Source organism: Phoenix dactylifera, chromosome 3 (genome assembly GCF_051530095.1).
Source record: "Phoenix dactylifera cultivar Ajwa chromosome 3, Ajwa_hap1_PhDact_Kaust_v1.1, whole genome shotgun sequence".
Taxonomy (NCBI): Eukaryota; Viridiplantae; Streptophyta; class Magnoliopsida; order Arecales; family Arecaceae; genus Phoenix; species Phoenix dactylifera.
The window spans coordinates 16,015,056-16,032,629 of record NC_143192.1 but is presented as its reverse complement, the minus strand read 5'-3'; the positions used below and the strand labels follow the sequence as shown (position 1 = coordinate 16,032,629).

At 35.9% G+C, this 17,574-nt stretch overlaps 1 protein-coding gene across 7 annotated transcripts; it reads right to left on the bottom strand.

The window, feature by feature from the left end:
- Positions 1 to 2,763: 2,763 nt before the first annotated feature.
- Positions 2,764 to 16,528, bottom strand: CYCH;1 (cyclin H;1). Of its 7 annotated transcripts, none has more exons than XM_008813768.5 (15): positions 16,184 to 16,528; positions 15,765 to 15,815; positions 15,440 to 15,518; positions 15,131 to 15,246; positions 14,965 to 15,038; positions 13,682 to 13,802; positions 13,511 to 13,579; positions 13,335 to 13,376; positions 12,429 to 12,506; positions 11,650 to 11,708; positions 11,433 to 11,517; positions 3,604 to 3,692; positions 3,425 to 3,502; positions 3,258 to 3,331; positions 2,764 to 3,136 (listed from the first exon to the last, which is right to left on the bottom strand). In XM_008813768.5, exons 1-14 carry the CDS (start codon positions 16,241 to 16,243, stop codon positions 3,307 to 3,309), a joined length of 1,026 nt encoding a protein of 341 aa, XP_008811990.1. In that variant the 5' UTR covers positions 16,244 to 16,528; the 3' UTR covers positions 2,764 to 3,136; positions 3,258 to 3,306. The 7 variants fall into 7 exon arrangements, 4 of the variants coding, with proteins under 4 accessions (XP_008811990.1, XP_008811991.1, XP_088574002.1 ...); XM_008813769.5 differs by having other exon boundaries at positions 15,194 to 15,246; XM_088717876.2 differs by lacking the exon at positions 15,765 to 15,815 and having other exon boundaries at positions 16,184 to 16,492.
- Positions 16,529 to 17,574: the final 1,046 nt, after the last annotated feature.

Here is a 17,574-nt window from a genome sequence, read left to right as displayed (position 1 = left end):
TTCTGCTGGGGCATCCTTGCTTGTTATGGCCCCTTTGGAAGTGTAACTGACAAGTCATTTATCTTCCATGCCTGAACAGTTTGTGAGCATTCTTGGACTCCTCATGCGGATCCTTCCTTCTATTCTTCTTAGGCTTGCCTGCCATTATCCTCACAGGTGGAGGTAGCATTGCCTCCGCACCTATCCTAGGCCATAACTTCTCCCCTTTGACTAGGGTGCTAGACTTAAATTAAATTTAGTTAGCAGGTCTTGTGGGTTCTGCTTCAAGTTTCGACCAAGTCGTCAACCTTGAACTCGTCTTAGGGACCTCGTCAAAGCCACTTTAGACTTGGTGTAACTTTTGGCTATAAAAATATATTTGACAGCTCATGCGGCTAAAAATTAGCAGGGTTACTTGTACCCCGTTGCGTATCATAGCACTCAAGAATCCTAAACCACATGAAATCATAAACCATTCATGAATTCAGCATAAGATATAATTCGATATAGCTAAACCAATCATGCAACGCCATCCGCAAAGTCTTCTTTTTCGCAGGTTCTTGGTTTGTGGTGCTTAAATTGTATTAAAAAACTTAATTTATCTTGACAGCCAGCTAATTGTTTTTTGTCATTATTATAAATTTCTGATATCATTTGGTTTAGAGGTCAACGAGATGGTTTGATGCACTTATATACATATATGAGTCTTTATTTTATTCTCCCATTGTTCTGAAAATACTTATACTCTTCTTCCGCATGCCAATAGAACTCCTATGCTTGTTTCTGAAACCTTACATGGGCATGTCATAGCAGCCAAAGTAACAATTCGTCACAATAATTAGGGTAGTTAGGTATGTGTATCATTCACTTATTATATAAATCAAGACTGCAAATGCTAATTTCTCCAGTAGACCATTTGCCAACCCATCTCCTCTATTGCAATAAATATCCTAGATTTATTCTCTTTTCCATCAATTAACCATGAATATTACTGTAGCCTTTCTGGTCTTGATTCTGCTTTTGATCGATGTACAGCCCCATTGAGCTTCATTTGGGCTTTTGATCAATGAACTTGGTAATGGCCCTCACGTAACCTCTTGGAGCTGGATGGGCTGTTGATTGCTCAACCTGATGATTAGCCATATGTAGCCCTGTGAGCTTGATTTGAGCCTTTGAGAGATGAACTTGGTGATAGGTTTGAATGTAGAGAATTTCAAATTGTGCTTGGCTAGCCCTAGCTGATTTGCTTCAAGCACACCTAAGATCGGGTTGAAACCCTTCCCTGACGCCTTGGCTTGGTCCCTTCACATTTTGTCTTGGATCCGATCCATTAAATCTCAATTAAAATTTCTCTTCATCTGTCCCCATGGATTCATTTATTTAGGCCTTGATTGTTTTCTTTCTAGCTTGAGCATGTCTGCACTCTTCTTCAACTTCGTTGAAATCCACCTATTTGGCTTCACGTGAACTTGAACGCATCTAACTTGATTTGGTTCTGAACTACTCCAAATCATGTCGGATACTTTTGAAAGGGGGATTTAACACCTTCGTTTCATCAGATTTTGAATAAAATATCAAACCTTTGGTCCATCAGATAGATTTAATGGATCAAGTGGATTTAAACAAGTTATGGATATTTAAAATGGCAGATGTTACTGAATCAGTCAACTGCTATTCTAATGATGGTCCAAACAGAACGGCCCAAACGGAACGGCATAGAACATATCATACCATACCTGTTCGATATCAATATCCAGTATGGAAGATGTTCCAACACTCAGTATGCCAAAAACATCCTATATCCTACCACACCGATACAATGTTAGTGTGGCATCGGTATAGAGTTTAGTACCAAGACGGCGTCGCTTATTCTAATAATCAATTTTATACCGGAACTGGGATTTCTTGGACCATTGGATTTCTCTACTTTTTGATGATCTTAAAGATTGAAACTTATGCAGCCTGCAAAGTGATTAGCCAGTCATCTAATGGCATTGGGTACCAGATCCACCATTAATGGCTTGATCGGATTTCTGGATATATGATATTAAAGCCACTTTTATCCATCAAATGGCCTTTATCGATCATTGATCAAAGCTCTGATAAGAAAGCTATGGCAGGCTGATTCCGACGGTGGTTTCTGATCCAACAAATTGGGATTATTGGACTGTTGGATTTATTTTTTTTCATTTTTGCTAGCATAAAAGAGCTCCTGCTCTGCTTTCATAAGGCCTCTCCTGATCATTGATCAGATCATTAGATAGGATCCTTCTATTGGAGCTAATTGTTATTGTCAAAATTGAATGCTCAAAATTTAGAACTCCAGATCCTTGCCATCTACCATCTGATGTTCATCAAACTTCGGGGTGATGCACCAGCCTCTACTGGACTTCACTGAGCTAAATGGATTGCCAATCTGATAGGAAGAGGCTTCTATGATCCAGAAAAAGAAGGTCCAGATACAAAAAAGCAGACGACTGGTCCCATGTCATAGAACAGCCTATGATACCCTCCTTTTCATGTCAGATTTTCTTTCATTTATGCAACATGACAGGCCACAAATTTAACTTTGTAAACCTCACATTGTATGGTCAAGTAAAAGAGTATAATTATCTGTATACTTGAGTGAGACAACCCAAGCTCCAAATCCATGCAAAAAGATGTCACATTAGTGTTTTTTTTTCCTACTCTCCTATTCCAGACATTCAAATTTAAATGATAATATGACAAAGGAGCCTTGCATGTGTCATTTCTGGACAATTATAGAAAAAAAGGTATACCACAGGCATGGAATGTGCATTTCCTTATATAGAGTAAAGAACAATTGTTAACAGTCAAAAGGGCTCTCTTTGTTAATACAGTCATAGTAGTAATTGGTAATCGTCTGCGAAACTAGTATCAGAGTCATCTACCAGGTCATGAAAACAGGACAAATAACCTCGATGTGCAATGCAAACTTGCAACTCAAATGCCCAGCACAAGAAGAAAAGGCTCAACCAATAAAGAGCTTCTTAGTTACATCAATAGCAAATCCAGGTTTGTACTCATCCACAAGCGTAAGCGACAATAATTAATAGCTCGGTCATTGACCTCATCCAAATTTGTAGTCGAAGTCTTCGCACTAGCAACCAAGTAGCACTGGAGACATCCAGTTGGCCTATATCAAACAAAGCCAAGGATGACTGATGATTTTTCAATTACACCAGGAATGACTATAGATTTTCAAAATTGCATGAATAAAACATGCTGATGCCAAATACTAACAAAGAATATCATACATGGTGCAGAAACTTTTGTGCACATCCTCTTCAATCCCATGTGACCTTTTCAGCTTGCCCCTTGAAATTTTCTTCTATAAAATATAAGCAGAGAGAACAAACAAACAAACAAATAAATAACAGCAAAGTATGAGATATGGAATCATCCCAGGTAAAATAGTACATACACTTCTGCTGGTGCTCCTTGCATTTCACTTGCTGTTCTTTTTGATTTGTGCTTTGATTTCTTCTCACGCTTCTTGCTTCTGCAGTAATATAACCACATAAGATTCACCCTGAAGGAAAGGAGAAGCAGCCACGCAAAAGAAATAAAATATAATCAATTTGCAGAGAAAACAGGAAGTACTCGTCTTGTGAGCTTGGATCCCAACAACTCTTCAGCTTCCGATCAATATGTCTCATGTCCTTTGTGGAAGGGATTTTGAGCTTCCCAAGCTGTACTGATGAAAAATTTATGAATGGCTTAAGATAGACCATCTTATAAGGGTGAGAGAGATAGCCTCTTACTATCACATTTGAGAATTTAAAGAGTGATAACATTGGTTGCTTCTTTGATGGACAAAGATGAAAAAACAAGAAAACAGTTCAGAATTCCAAAGGTGCAGCTGCTGAATACTGAAAGGTTGAAAAGAATCACATAATCACCTACAAGTGACAGGACAGGACAAGACACACAACATAGTGTTGTGAAATGGAAGTCTACAAGACATAAACACACAAAGATTATATAATGGTGAATTCGGGAACTTGTGTGACTGATATGTGGCACTAATACAATGAAAAAAAAAATTCTTACTACAAAAAAGAAATGGTAATGATTTTAAAATAGAAGTTGACTAAGGACCCCAATCAAAAGCCAGTTGCGATACACTGCCAATCCCTGATTTTTTTTTCCCCATCAAGCATTAAGGCCATATAAATGTAAGACCGAGATTTGCTGGTTGCACGAAGTACGGACATTGTTGACTTTTAGTTCAGAAGGGATCTAGACACATGACCTAACCAATGATTAAAAAGCATGATCACTAGAGATGTCAAGACAGTGATGCCAGGAATCTTCATCTGGGGCTTTCTCAAGGAGTCATCACCTTGAAGTAGAATGTGTTATTACTTCCATATGCCAGAGGCTTGACCATGAAAAAGTCGATAAATTCTCTAAGAATGTCATTAAATTCTGAATTCAATTCATGATCTGCCACAAATACTTCAAATTCAACTTAAAATCAACCCTAGAAGGGTTTTCTCGCCAAGAATCACCTTGAAGTAGAATCATGATTTCAAGTGCCAGCGGTGGCGGACTGCACCCACTGGCACATACCGAGCTGGGCCAATACCAGTATATGGCACAAGTAGATGTCAACTGGATCCAATTTTCAGAATATGTTAATTAGAAAGGATTTCTTTAAAAAAAAATGCTTGAGCTTATAGAAAGGCACATCTGCTGATACTGCATGGCACAACATGTCCTGTGCCAGTGACTGGCACCAATACTGGAATTGATGCCTAAATCTTTTGAGTAAAAAATGCATTATTACATTCAACATACAGAGGTTTAATCAAGAAAACTTCTAAGCATTTCATTGAATTCTGAATTCAACTCATGACTTGCCACAAAGACCTCAACGCAACCTTAAACTCAATCCAAATAAAATTAATACTTTCCTGACCTAACATATTATCGAACTAAGACTTCTTTAGACATTAATGCTCAAAATAGGACTAAGTTCACACAATATAGAACTCCTCATCTCGTCTTAGACTCACATAACAATTAAAAATGCCACATGACTTAAAATATATTTCATGGAGAACCCAACAAGATTCTAAATAGAATTCTAAAGATACATCTCAACAATTGCAACAAATACCAAATACCTAATCATATCCTTAGACTATTAGTGTCCCAAATTCATTTTCCTCAATTGCATAGTTAAGTCATTATATGACCAGGCTTCTTAATTGGAAAAATTATGGTTAGTTTTCCTTCATCTAGCATGTGTTGTGATCACTACAAAAGAGAGTCCTTTACATGGCATTATGATCACCATCAGATCTAACCTGTTGCATCCCCTAGTTTGGAATTGCTCCTTAGCAGGAAGAGCTAGAGAATGCAGGTTGGTCAATAAATAATTTCTTCCCAAGTTGGCTCCAAAATAATCATATCTTCATGAAAGATTTTGTCATTTAAAGAGTAGATTTTCTGATCCTGACCAGCAGCACCATTTGTTATCAGTCCAATCATGACATATTTTGGTGCAGATGAAATTAAATATGGCCCACTTGCCTGAACAAATCCAATTCAAACATTCTCCACCCCCCCCCCCCCCCCCCCCCGAACCTGGAAGATTCAAGGATATGGAAGAAATAGTTGGACAATCATAAACTAGAAAACATTAAAAGGTAATATTCACTTCATCTTATATACAATTCACAATAATCACTTTTAATTTCACAACTATGTCAGAGCACTGAAAATAGTCAATCGCTAATGCTTCATAGACCATAAAAAGTGTTTATCAGTATAAGTGATAAAAATACAAAATTGTTCATTTGCTATTCAATGCATTTCTATCAAGAATGACTACCAAGCATAACAAACTGCCCATTTTCTTTTAAATGCTATAAGAAAAATAAAAGTCTATCGTTATATACCAATACTAGTTTAATCTAAATATAATCATCAGAGCTAAATAGGCCAAGCTGAAAAGAAACATGACATTTATTGCCTCTATCCTCGACATAAGAACCATGAAATCCCATTCTTAAGTATGGTGGGACCTGTTGGACCAGTTTTGATTCATGGTTGGAAACTTGGAATAATTCATTTCCACCAATTTTTGATATCCATGATCTACGAATTTGATATGTCTGTAGAGTGTTGGAATGTCTAACTCATATTGACTTGCCCATATGTATCAACAAGAGTTGTCCAAGATGAATGCAAGTGTGCTGATAAGGAGCAACCACGTTATATTCTTTTGGGAGGTTGGAAAGGAAGAGAGATATCATTTCAAACAAATTTGTTTAATTAGAGGGTACTCCAGTCGCCTCAAGCAATAATGATGTAGAGATCAAGGAACTTTCTGGTATTTGGTAAGAATAAGAATGAAGCTTTCCTTGAAAATAATTCAGTCTCCAGAAGCAAAAACTTCATGTAGGAAGTCGTTTCCAGTATAATTAAACCATCCAAATAGTCATACCAGGTCTGAGAAAAGTTAATGTAAACTTTCAACAGAATTTTGGAATACAACATCACAAAATTAGAACAGAAAAGTTTCTCTTCTGATAAGTAATATTACTAATAGGGAATTTAATTAGAGTTTAAGTAGCCTTCACTATTTGGTTTTCATATAGTTTCTCCCGAAAGTAACTTAAACTACAATAAGAAAACTTCAAGTGAGGAGTCCTTGTTTCTTTTATAATGAGCTCTCCCAACTACTATACCAGTTGATAGAAAAATTAATAAAATATTATTCGCAACAAAGATAGCTTAACCTAACAATAACAAGACAATTCAAATATAGAGAATTCTTGATTGCAATAGCAGTAATTTTTGTTAAAGAACTTCCTCTTGTAACCCCAGCGGAAAGTTTAGTTATATCATAATGTACGTCTATGAGCATTGCATAATCAGGCAAAGCATTTTGTATATGATAGGGGAATAAAATTCAACCACCCAAAAAAATAATAAAGGACAGGCAAAATCTGACATATTAAGGCCTTGTTTGGGAATGCTTTTGAGAGCTAGAAAGTACTTTTTGGAGAGTGAAGAGCACTTTCAGGCAATATGGTGGTGTTTGATAAAAAAAAATCAGAAGAGCTTTCTCGTTCTCCAAAAGGCTAAAAAACATCTCTTTGGAAAAAGCTCCATTTTTTGGGCTTTTCCGCAAAAGCTCTACTTGGTTGAGGTCTGGAAAGCTGTTTTTGGTTTAATGAAAATTCCCTAGTGACCAAAATACCCATAATAATGTATTATATTGTATTGTATCATATCATATTATATTACATTATATTACATAATTATAGTAATATAATAATATATTACTATATATTCTATTATATCATATTATATTATATTATTATACTATACAATATCATATTACATTATAACACTATGTTATACTATGTTATACTATGCAATAATGTTTTAATATATAATAATACATTACTATACTATATTATATTATATCATATCATATTATATGATTTTACTATACTATACAATATTATATTGCATTATAATATTATACTATAATAATATATTAATATATAATAATATATAATATTACATTATATTGCACTATACAAAATTATGCAAGATCCTTTATTGTCATTTTGTTTCAGTTTGGTTTCCAAACAAAGGTTAAAATACCAAAGCACTTTAGAAATATAGTTATTATATAGCAAATAGCTTTTTGTTAAAACTCCTACTAGCAAAAGCTCTACTTCCAAAAGCTCTACTACAAACAACAATCTTTCTTCAACTAAAAGATCCTAGGGATCCCAAAATCAATCGAAGCGTCCTTCCTAATGTTACCTAGATATTTGCAACAAGTGCCGGTGTGTAAGCGCCCCTAAGTGTTGGACACGACAATCTCCAAAAGTCTAGATTTAGGAATATGCCATGTGCGTGTGTCATGCAGCATAGGGTGCAGCCAATAGGTACTATGACTAGCTAGACTATGCCAAGCATAGCAAGAGCCAGTGGATTTGCCAAATTTTTTTATGAATTTTCCATCAGGGACGGTACTAAATTTTAGCTAAGTTTCATGTCTATGGTAGAATAACTCTAGCATGTTTTCTTATTGTTGAGTCATATTTCGAGTATAATTTTGTATCAATTTAATACCCAAATTAGGGTTAGGGGATCATATCCTATAAATATGTGTCTAATGTATTGTAAAGTTAGAGGATCATACCTATAAATGTCTCATACAACCGTCCCAAACTGTCCGATTCGGAGCGTCCTGAGCCGTAGGAGCCGCCGTGCGGAGGGAGCCATGGAAGAGGGGCTCCCTTAAAAATTAAATGAAGTCAGCAATTGGTTCGAAATATGGGCCTGGAGGGAGCCTTTCTTCCACGGCTTCTCGACGACTCTCCGGCCTCTGCCTCCTCTATGCGGCGGCTCTCCGACCCTCTGCTGGCTCTCCGCCGACCTCCCTCGACCTCCCCCTTCTCTCTTTCTTTTTCTCTTGTTTTTCCTCTCCCTCGCCTCTTCTACTATGTCGGTATGGTCCTAGCACGGCACAATACAGGCCCACACCGACTCGTCCCACCGGGCAACCGGTATGATGTCTGGTACTGGTTCCGCCGACCTTGGTCTCATGGCTTTTGACCAAGATCCGTCGTACCGGATCCGGTAGGCGTACCAGTCGCCAACTGGACCGGTACGGTTCCGGTTCGTACCGGAACCGAACGATACGAACCGGCTAGCTCTTCCCCGCCAGAGCCAAAGAAGAAAAAGAGAACGAGAGAGAGCACGAGGAAGAGAGGGAAGGAGGAGACCTGTGGCCGCCATCGGAGAGCTGCAGAGGGATGGCGGAGGCTGGGGGCGGCGGAGCCCGATGGGGGGCGGGAGAACCCGCGGGGGCGCGGCGGAGGCCGAGGCTGCAGGTTTTTAATTTGGGGGTTTAAAGTGAAGTCGGCAAATCCGTTGCCGACTTCACTTAAAAATCTCCAAATTTGGGCCTTGGGGCATCAATTTTATTTCTTGTTTTCTAATTTTAAAAACAAAAACATGAAAACCAAGACAAAAACATATTTGGTTCTATTGCTTCTATTTTTTAATTCTCAAAAGCTATTTTTCTTATTTCTAGAAAAATGAAAATCTCCCATATTGTCAATATTTTTAAAAATCAAAAACTCATACTTTTTGCTACCACCGTCGACGCCACCGCCACCAACATTACCATAGCCTTCACCATTGTCATTGCTGAAGTCACCTCCGCCATCGCTACCATCACCACCATTGCTACCCCCACCCCTTGTCATCACTACCACTATTACAGCTGCCTTCGCCACACTACTGCCACCTCTGCCACACTACTGCCACCTCTGCCACACTACAGCTGCCACCCCACACCAACACCACCACAAGCTTCACTGTCACATACGCCATACAACCACCACTCCCCACCAACACCACACCACAACTATCATCACCTCCCTACTGCTACTACAGTTCGCCGCCATTGCCATGTTTATATTTTTTAAAATAATTAACTATAACAAACATGTTTGTATTTTAAAAATTAAAAAAAATAAAAGCATAATTTCTATTTTTATTTTTAAATATAAATAAAAAATGAAAATCATGCCAAATGGCAACATAGAATTATATTTAAAAATAAATTAATGGAATAGTCACGTTTAATTTACTTTATAGGTTTTAAAGATATTTGGAGATAATCAAAATGATAACTAATTGTGATACATTTATATTTAAAATATAACAACATTTTGCTTCAAGTGTTCATCTAACAATTATAATTTTACATTGGAATATAATGATACATTGCTTAAAATGTCCATATAATGTAGTATTTTTTAAAAAATATAAAGACACTTTGCTGAAAGTGTCAAACACTTAAAACTAAGAGTCCCCTGCATGACATTCAGAAAAAAAGTCAAGTGTCGGACACCTTTGCTGATGTCAGCAAGACACTTCAAAGTGGAGTGTCCAGCATTGTCTTGTTGTCTCCTGTGGTCTGCCCATATTCAAGTGTCCAAAAGTGTCAACACTTTCCAACGGCTCAAAAATGAAGTGTCTAGGTAGAGTGTCTAGGTAGCGTATCTCTTTCCCTCTAAACTCTCACCTTAATATTATTAGACATACTACAAATATCTTCTTACCAAGCTTCAAAACTCATCAAATGTATATATTGTGGCCACAACACTTTCCAACGGCTCAAAAATGAAGTGTCTAGGTAGCGTATCTCTTTCCCTCTAAACTCTCACCTTAATATTATTAGACACATATACTACAAATATCTTCTTACCAAGCTTCAAAACTCATCAAATGTATATATTGTGTCATTCTACAAGTATATCCACAACTTATTAAGGAGTCTGTCCAAAGCCGCCAAGCCCAATAATCTTTTTTCTTTCATTGCCATGGTTGAAAATGGTGTTCCTTGTTCTTACAAATGCATTGTAATAGTTAGCCATGAGAAGGGATGCATCAAGATGGCAACCACAAAGAATATAACTAATCTGGTCAACCATATAACGATCTTAAAGTCAACACAATAAACTAACTTCATTTTCTTCATCATCTCCCAGATATAGAGATTGATGGCATAGGTTGTTGATACTGCACATTCTGTTTTGCAAGCTAATATAAGTTTCATGTATTATTTCAATCTTATTTGATTATACACTACTTGCATCAACTCTTTTAAGACCCCTCACATGTTGAATATGATCATATTCATCAATTTTGACTTTTCCGTTCTACTAACTTATTCCTTTACCATCTTTTAGATCATGTGCTTATATTTGTATCACTTGCACATTTATATTAATACATTGGATGTATTGTTTTAGATGTACGCCTTAGCCCCAACTATTCGATCAAAATATTTTAATTATGCTTAGTTTGCCATACTTGTCAAAACAAATCAAACGAATTGAATTCTCTGCGACAAGCCAATTGCCAGAAGACTTGCCATGTAAGAACCAAATCTGCCGCATCTATTCGACAGGACAACCCCTATATCTATTTTTTATCATGGGAGTATCTCTGGATTTCAATGTCTAGTGTAACATTTGCCCACATTTAGGTTCTCAAGAAAACTAGGCAGCAAAACTTATAGTTGATCTGTTTTGCATCCACCCCTTTGTTTTTTCCCCCATCAAAAAATAACAATAATAATCTTGCTCCCTGTAAGTATAAAATATAAAAAAATTGAAATCAGTTAATTCATGTATCATATTATGATGTTGTAGTGCTCATCCTAGCTCTCTTCTGTCAAAGTGGAACATTTCATCTCCTCATGTTTAAAAAGAAAGGAAAACAAATTTCTGTAAAATCAGTTAAACGTCATGCCTAATAGTACAAACATTCATGAAAGCAAAGTACCATTGACAAAAGACAGCAGTCAAGTTGAGCTAATAAATCACAAAACTGCAGCAACTCAGACAACAAGATCAACTTCTAAATCCAATAAAAATTACCATAAAATCAATGGTCTTCATCGATTCAATAAGCTGTGATATAGAGTGGCTAGAACGTTGCCTAGAAAATATGCTTTCCAAGTATCTGCAGTTGTTTATACAAGTCATATAAGATGGGGTTAATAAGTCAGAGATAAGGCAAAAGCATGTTTTGCTGTATGAAAATGACAAATGACAAATATTTTTTGCAAGAGATTTGCCAGGAAAAGGTTAAAACCTTTCAAAATCGAGAACTCTGTGTACCTCATTTGACCTGCGCAAAGCAGCCAAAGCTAACTGCACAAATTAAACAAATGACACATAGCATTAAGATACAAAATATGATCATGGAAGTAAAGTCAATTATATCTTAAATATCTTAACATATTTTTGTTGCTCAGAAAAATTTATATTTAAAAACACTTAATGAACATTCATGGGCATTTGTTTCTGACTTAATTATCATTTTATAAATTAAAAAGGAAGCAATTGAGAACTTAACCCATTTGGCAAATTTTGGCAGAAAAAAAAAATCATTATTCCACTAAGAAGTTATTCTAATGATTTTGATGGATTAAATTATTTTACTTAGGAAGACAATAAATGAGTTCTGAACATGCTGATGCACTTTATCAGATTTCCTATCGATCAACTGCTGCAACTTTAGCTAGACATGTTGTCATTTATATCATTATTTCAAACAGCTATAGTTGACAATTATTTGATACAAATGAGGTCATATAATTTTATAATTCTTATCTAATTTTCAGAAATCTCAAGCAGTAGAATGACAGACAAAGAATCAAGAAATCAATGCCATCAAATTCATATATAAAATGTCTGAGGTGTTTCACAAATTGTCAATTTATCTGTCATATACTTATCGCTCTGGTACCTCAGTCCATTTCAAATTTGTTCTGGACTAAAACACAGATTTTAATACAAATAAATAAAGCTGCCATCTTTTGAAATGTAAAAATGAATTTATCAAGAATGAATCTGGAATAGAATGAATACCTGCCCAGGAGCATAGAGAAGAGGTGCATCAGTCAGCATTATCTTGTCTACCTCTAACTTAGCAGTTCCCCGCAAATCCTATGAAGGCAATTAAGTGAAATAAAAGAAAAATTAGAAAGAAATTAGCAATATTTGTATATGCATTGAAAGTTACGTTAACGTATGGCCTTGGACAGTGCAGACGCTACACACAGGCCTGTGGAATATTGCTTTAATAATTTGACAATAACCATTTAGTTTTTTTCTTTTCTTATTAATCTAGCAAATTAACCCTCTCTGGGTCCTCTACCACCTTTCATTCAATAAAGCCCAAACGCATTCCCTGTATCCTTCCATAATCTTCCATTAAGTGCCTGAGTTAACAGCACAGACTTGAACACAAAGTCAAATTTCTTCTTCAAGATTTGTTGCTTGTTTTAATTTCTGTTCCACCACCTTCTTTATATCTTCACGATGGAGCTCAGTAGCCTTGATCTACATTAAGTAACTGGGCAGCAAAAAAGTACAAAAAAGAAAGAACAATGGAGTATGAGAATGGCACAATGTGTCGCACCATCATTACAAATTGACAAATGAGGGTAACGAGGTTAATAGGGTCAAGAATTTTGATGGAAGTAAGAATAGATTCATTCAGTTTAGAAACATTACTTTTCGGAATTCTGAGTTTTAGAATGTTGGAGGTGGAAATCAAGTTCAGTGTTAGAAAAAATGTGCGTATTTATGCAAACACCACCATGTTTACATTGGGAATATTGGAATTGATGATGGAAATGGTCAATCAGTTGGAAAGATCTATTATCCATGTGCAAAATGGCTGATATGATCAGTCTAGACGTTTGAGTAACAGAATATTTATCTATAACTAAGCAGAAAAGATGATTATTAGGGGAAAAAAGCAACAAGAACCTGGAATTTTTCTTGCTCTTCATTCCTTACTTGGCAGAACTCCTTAACAACAAAAACAAAGAATCGCCATAAGTATTCACCATAGCAAAATGAAATGTCATATTCATATCAACTTCTGACCAGAATATAATGTGATGTCTTACAAAAATCTATAAATATAGTCAGGTTTAGATTACCTCCATGTCCTCGACAAAGCCTTCAACGGATCGATATGGAGCATAAACAATTAGATCAAACCCCAAACTCTGAAGAGATTGGAGTATTAAAACAAAAAGGAAACTATTAGCAAAAGATAATAATAACAAATGCAAAACAAGGATGATGAAGCGAAGGAATCATATCTGCACCTGATAAACAATCATCTCATTATTGAGAATCATCTGATGGTCTTGTTGAATTCCCTTACCAAGTTCCTCAGCAGATACATGATTTTCTTCTACTTTGCAGGAGGCATATATGCAAGTTAGCCTGTAGTCACAGGAAAATAACTCATCATACTAACCTGCAGATTAGTACATAGTGGAAAGATAGGGAGGCTAGGTCAAGAAGGCACTTGAGGCACAACTGAAGATAGTAAGTCACATACTTATCATGTGTGGCCAGGAAAAATTTCCACATGTATGGCAGAAGGTACAGATTTTCAGTTTTGACCGGTTCCGACCAGAACTACTCGAAACTGATGGTTTTTAATCTTTTCTTTTTAACAAGTATTACGTTCAATGTTCTCTAATGCTTTCTAAAACTTGTTAATATTATTCAATGGCACATTTATCTAAGATTCTAATGATCTCATTTATGTGATTTTTGGCTAAGCTTCGTCATTATAGTTGACTAGATGCAATCTTGATGTGTCTTTACTCTTTTTTATTCACAAAGAATTAGCTGATCTTATAATTCCTATTTTTTTTTATAACTTAGATCAGTTTTTTTTCTTCTTTTAGAATAACGTAATATCTTTTAAAAAATATATATTGAAATAAAATGATGTATTTTTGCTCAAATGGACTGTTAATATATGGAATATAATGAAATGTATTCAACTTCTTATTTGTGCTTAAATGAGTTATTAAAATGGAATAGAAGAAAATATGCTCGGAAGAAAGTTTAATCCAATGCAAAAATTAGAGAAAATATTGATAATTATAAAAATACAAATAATGAAAAGTGTATAAAAATTTTAGAAGTTAGATAAAAGTGCAGAAAAATTATATAAATTTGAGGGAAATGTGAAACGGCTTGGCCTAAAATACACAAATTATAATCCTGCATCGTAACTCAAAACACATTAAAATGATATGGATGAATTTTTATTAGTCTTTACTAGATTTTTCTGTTTTTTGGACTTTTTCCTGTCTTTTCTACCAAAACTTTGAAACTTTGAGCAAAATTGCCAAAATTAACAAAATTGCTGAAACAGAAACTCCACCTAGAGGACTGAATATCAAGCATTAGCAATTCAAGCATCCTCGGTATGTGAAGTCCTTCGTCTTCATGTTTCATGTTTTCATTTCCTTTCAAACAAGTCTCCATGTCAAGAACATGTTTCCATATGGATTATTTAGACAAAGGCTACAACCAGATACATGTTTTAGGATAAAAACCAGCTTGTGTAGTAAGTGCCATGCCTTACATTATGTGTTTCGGGTGATGCTCCATCACCGACCACTGCAAATAAAACCTTTTGAAGTATATTATTGCTGTTGCCTGCACAATATCAACAGAATAGTCAAGAAGCTTCATTGGTGAAGCCAAATATGAGACCTTACCTATAGAAATTAGAAAAGAAGGCTAGCTACCTGAATTTTATGAGGAAATTTAAATGCTGCACAGACTTCTTGAATCTTTTGTTCATAAAATACCTGCATAAGCTGCTCCTCATCACAATTAAGAGGCTTAGGAACAGATCGCTCAGCTGTGGTAACACAACAAAGGAATTTCAATAGACTCAATATAAGTAGAGTTAAAGAAGGATAACAGATAATGGGATTTAGATGACAGAAAATGCTATAGTTAGACATTGATCATGAGAATTTGAGAAATTGGATAGAGTTTCATATGCAATGGACAGATATTCAGTAAGCACAACTAGAAGAAAGAGTAATTACCATTATCCTTTTGGTCAAGTACAGGTTCTGGGTATGACAGTGACCCATCAACATCAACTTCCAAACGTGTGATCCCATACTTCAGAAAGGATTAGGCAATTTAGATCAATAAGGTTAAGAAAAAAACAAATTCATGATTAAGATGTTATGATGAAGTAGATAATCATGGTTGTGCTTCTAATTGGAACAAACAGTGACATCCAACCAGGAAGAGAATCCAGCTATGGCTCTCTTATTAAGCAAAAGCATTATATTTTAAACATTAAATCAAAAGGCCATGCCAGAAAGAAAAATCAAGAATGGCAAGAGCAGGATCAAAATGCACCTGTTCAAGCATTTTTATAGCTCTTTGATTTGCAGCCTGATGCTTCTCCAACTGCAACAGAAATTACAGTTACTTTATAAAGCAAAAGAATCCAAAAATCAGAAAAAAAAATTTAGGATGAAAACGAAATTTGGGAATATTCTCATCCCGTCTTCCCCATCTGCAAGACAACTAAAACCCATCAAATAATCACCAGCTCAATCGCGATATGATCAACTTTTGGTATAGGAATCCACTCAAAGGACCAATTTTTCTGTAAAATTTCAAAAGAGAGAAGCTAATCCGATCGAAAAGATCAAAACTTTTTTTGAGTATTTTGAATTTTACCGCAGGGAATGATCGTCAGGGAGGAATTAATTTATAAAAAATACTCACAAACAGAGAGAGAAACAACAAGTGATGTGGTACAGTGGCATTACCAGTTCCTGCGGGGTAGAAATCCATTTCGCGCGATGAGTAGAAGTCTGGAAATCTGCCATTGATGTTTAAACCGAGGAAACCGATTCGGTTGGCTCTCGCTAGGGCTGTGGGAGATGGTGGCGATCGTCTAAAACGAAGCAAGAAAGAGGAGGCCGACGTGAACCGCTCGGGCCAGAGGACGACGGCGTTGGCTTGGAGAGGGCTGAGCACTAATAAGCCCTGGGCGTCGCCATTGAAACGTGACAAGAAAAGGAGAAGGGTTGGTTTGGGGGGAGGGGGAAAGCTTGGTATGGCGTCTTAGGGCTCTCAAACTCAAGTTCAGCTCCAGAAAAGCTTTAATCAACGAAAGTTCGAAATTAATTTCAACCCTTGATAAAAACTGACCAACATTCATCAGGCTTGGCTTGATAAGACTTGGATATATTTTTAAAATTTATTGATATATTTTATTTATTTTTGGAATAAATTAGATATTAATACTAGCTTGAAAGCAAGTTATAATTCAAGTTCGAACCCAGAATGATTCTAGCTTGAATTGATTCAAGCTCAATTTAAAATCTTCAAACAGAACAATTGGATTTGTTTCAATCTAAAATTAAATTTGAATTGACCTCAAAATAATGATAAATAAGTAAAGTTTGATTTGACATTTCAAACTCAAAATTAATTTCAAACTAAACTTGGTTATACTCAAGCTCGATTAAGCTTTCAGTTGTTGCACATTACCCCCCAGGAAACTATGAAATAAATTGAAGGTGCTTACAACCCTCTTGATATTGGAGAGTAAATGAGCCATGCATAAATGAGAAGGTCTACTTAAGCTCGACCTAGTATTCTAGTAGGTCGCCTTGAGCTTGGCTCAAGCTGTTAAGGTTGAACTCAACCTTTGTCATATAAAATCGAATTAGCTCTAGCTATGATTAGTATTGGCTCAATTAAGTGGTGGTGGTGTTGTTGGGGGAGACTGGTGGCAAAGCCAAATTTGACATGGACCAAGGGGCCTAGCTAGTGCCAATGTACTTGTTGATGGTATATCGAGAGGCAATGAGCTAAGTAGAAAAAGAGAGATTTGACATAAAGGACCCAACATTGATGAAGAGTCAACTAATTCTAAACATGTGACTCACAACATACTTAAGAAAAATAATAGAAATCATGGTTAAAATGTTATGATGAAGCACATTAGCATTGTCGTGCCTTTAACTAGTACAAAAACAGTAACTAAACCCTCAGGAAGAGAAAATCAAAATGTAAGCTTCTAATGAAGAATAAGAACTCTTTAGATTGTTGTCCCTAATGCGTCATATAGATAGCCCTTTGCTAAGTAATAGGTCGCCCTCTTTTTTTTTTTTGATCTAAAAGCATGGTAAGATCAGCAAATAGGAACCAA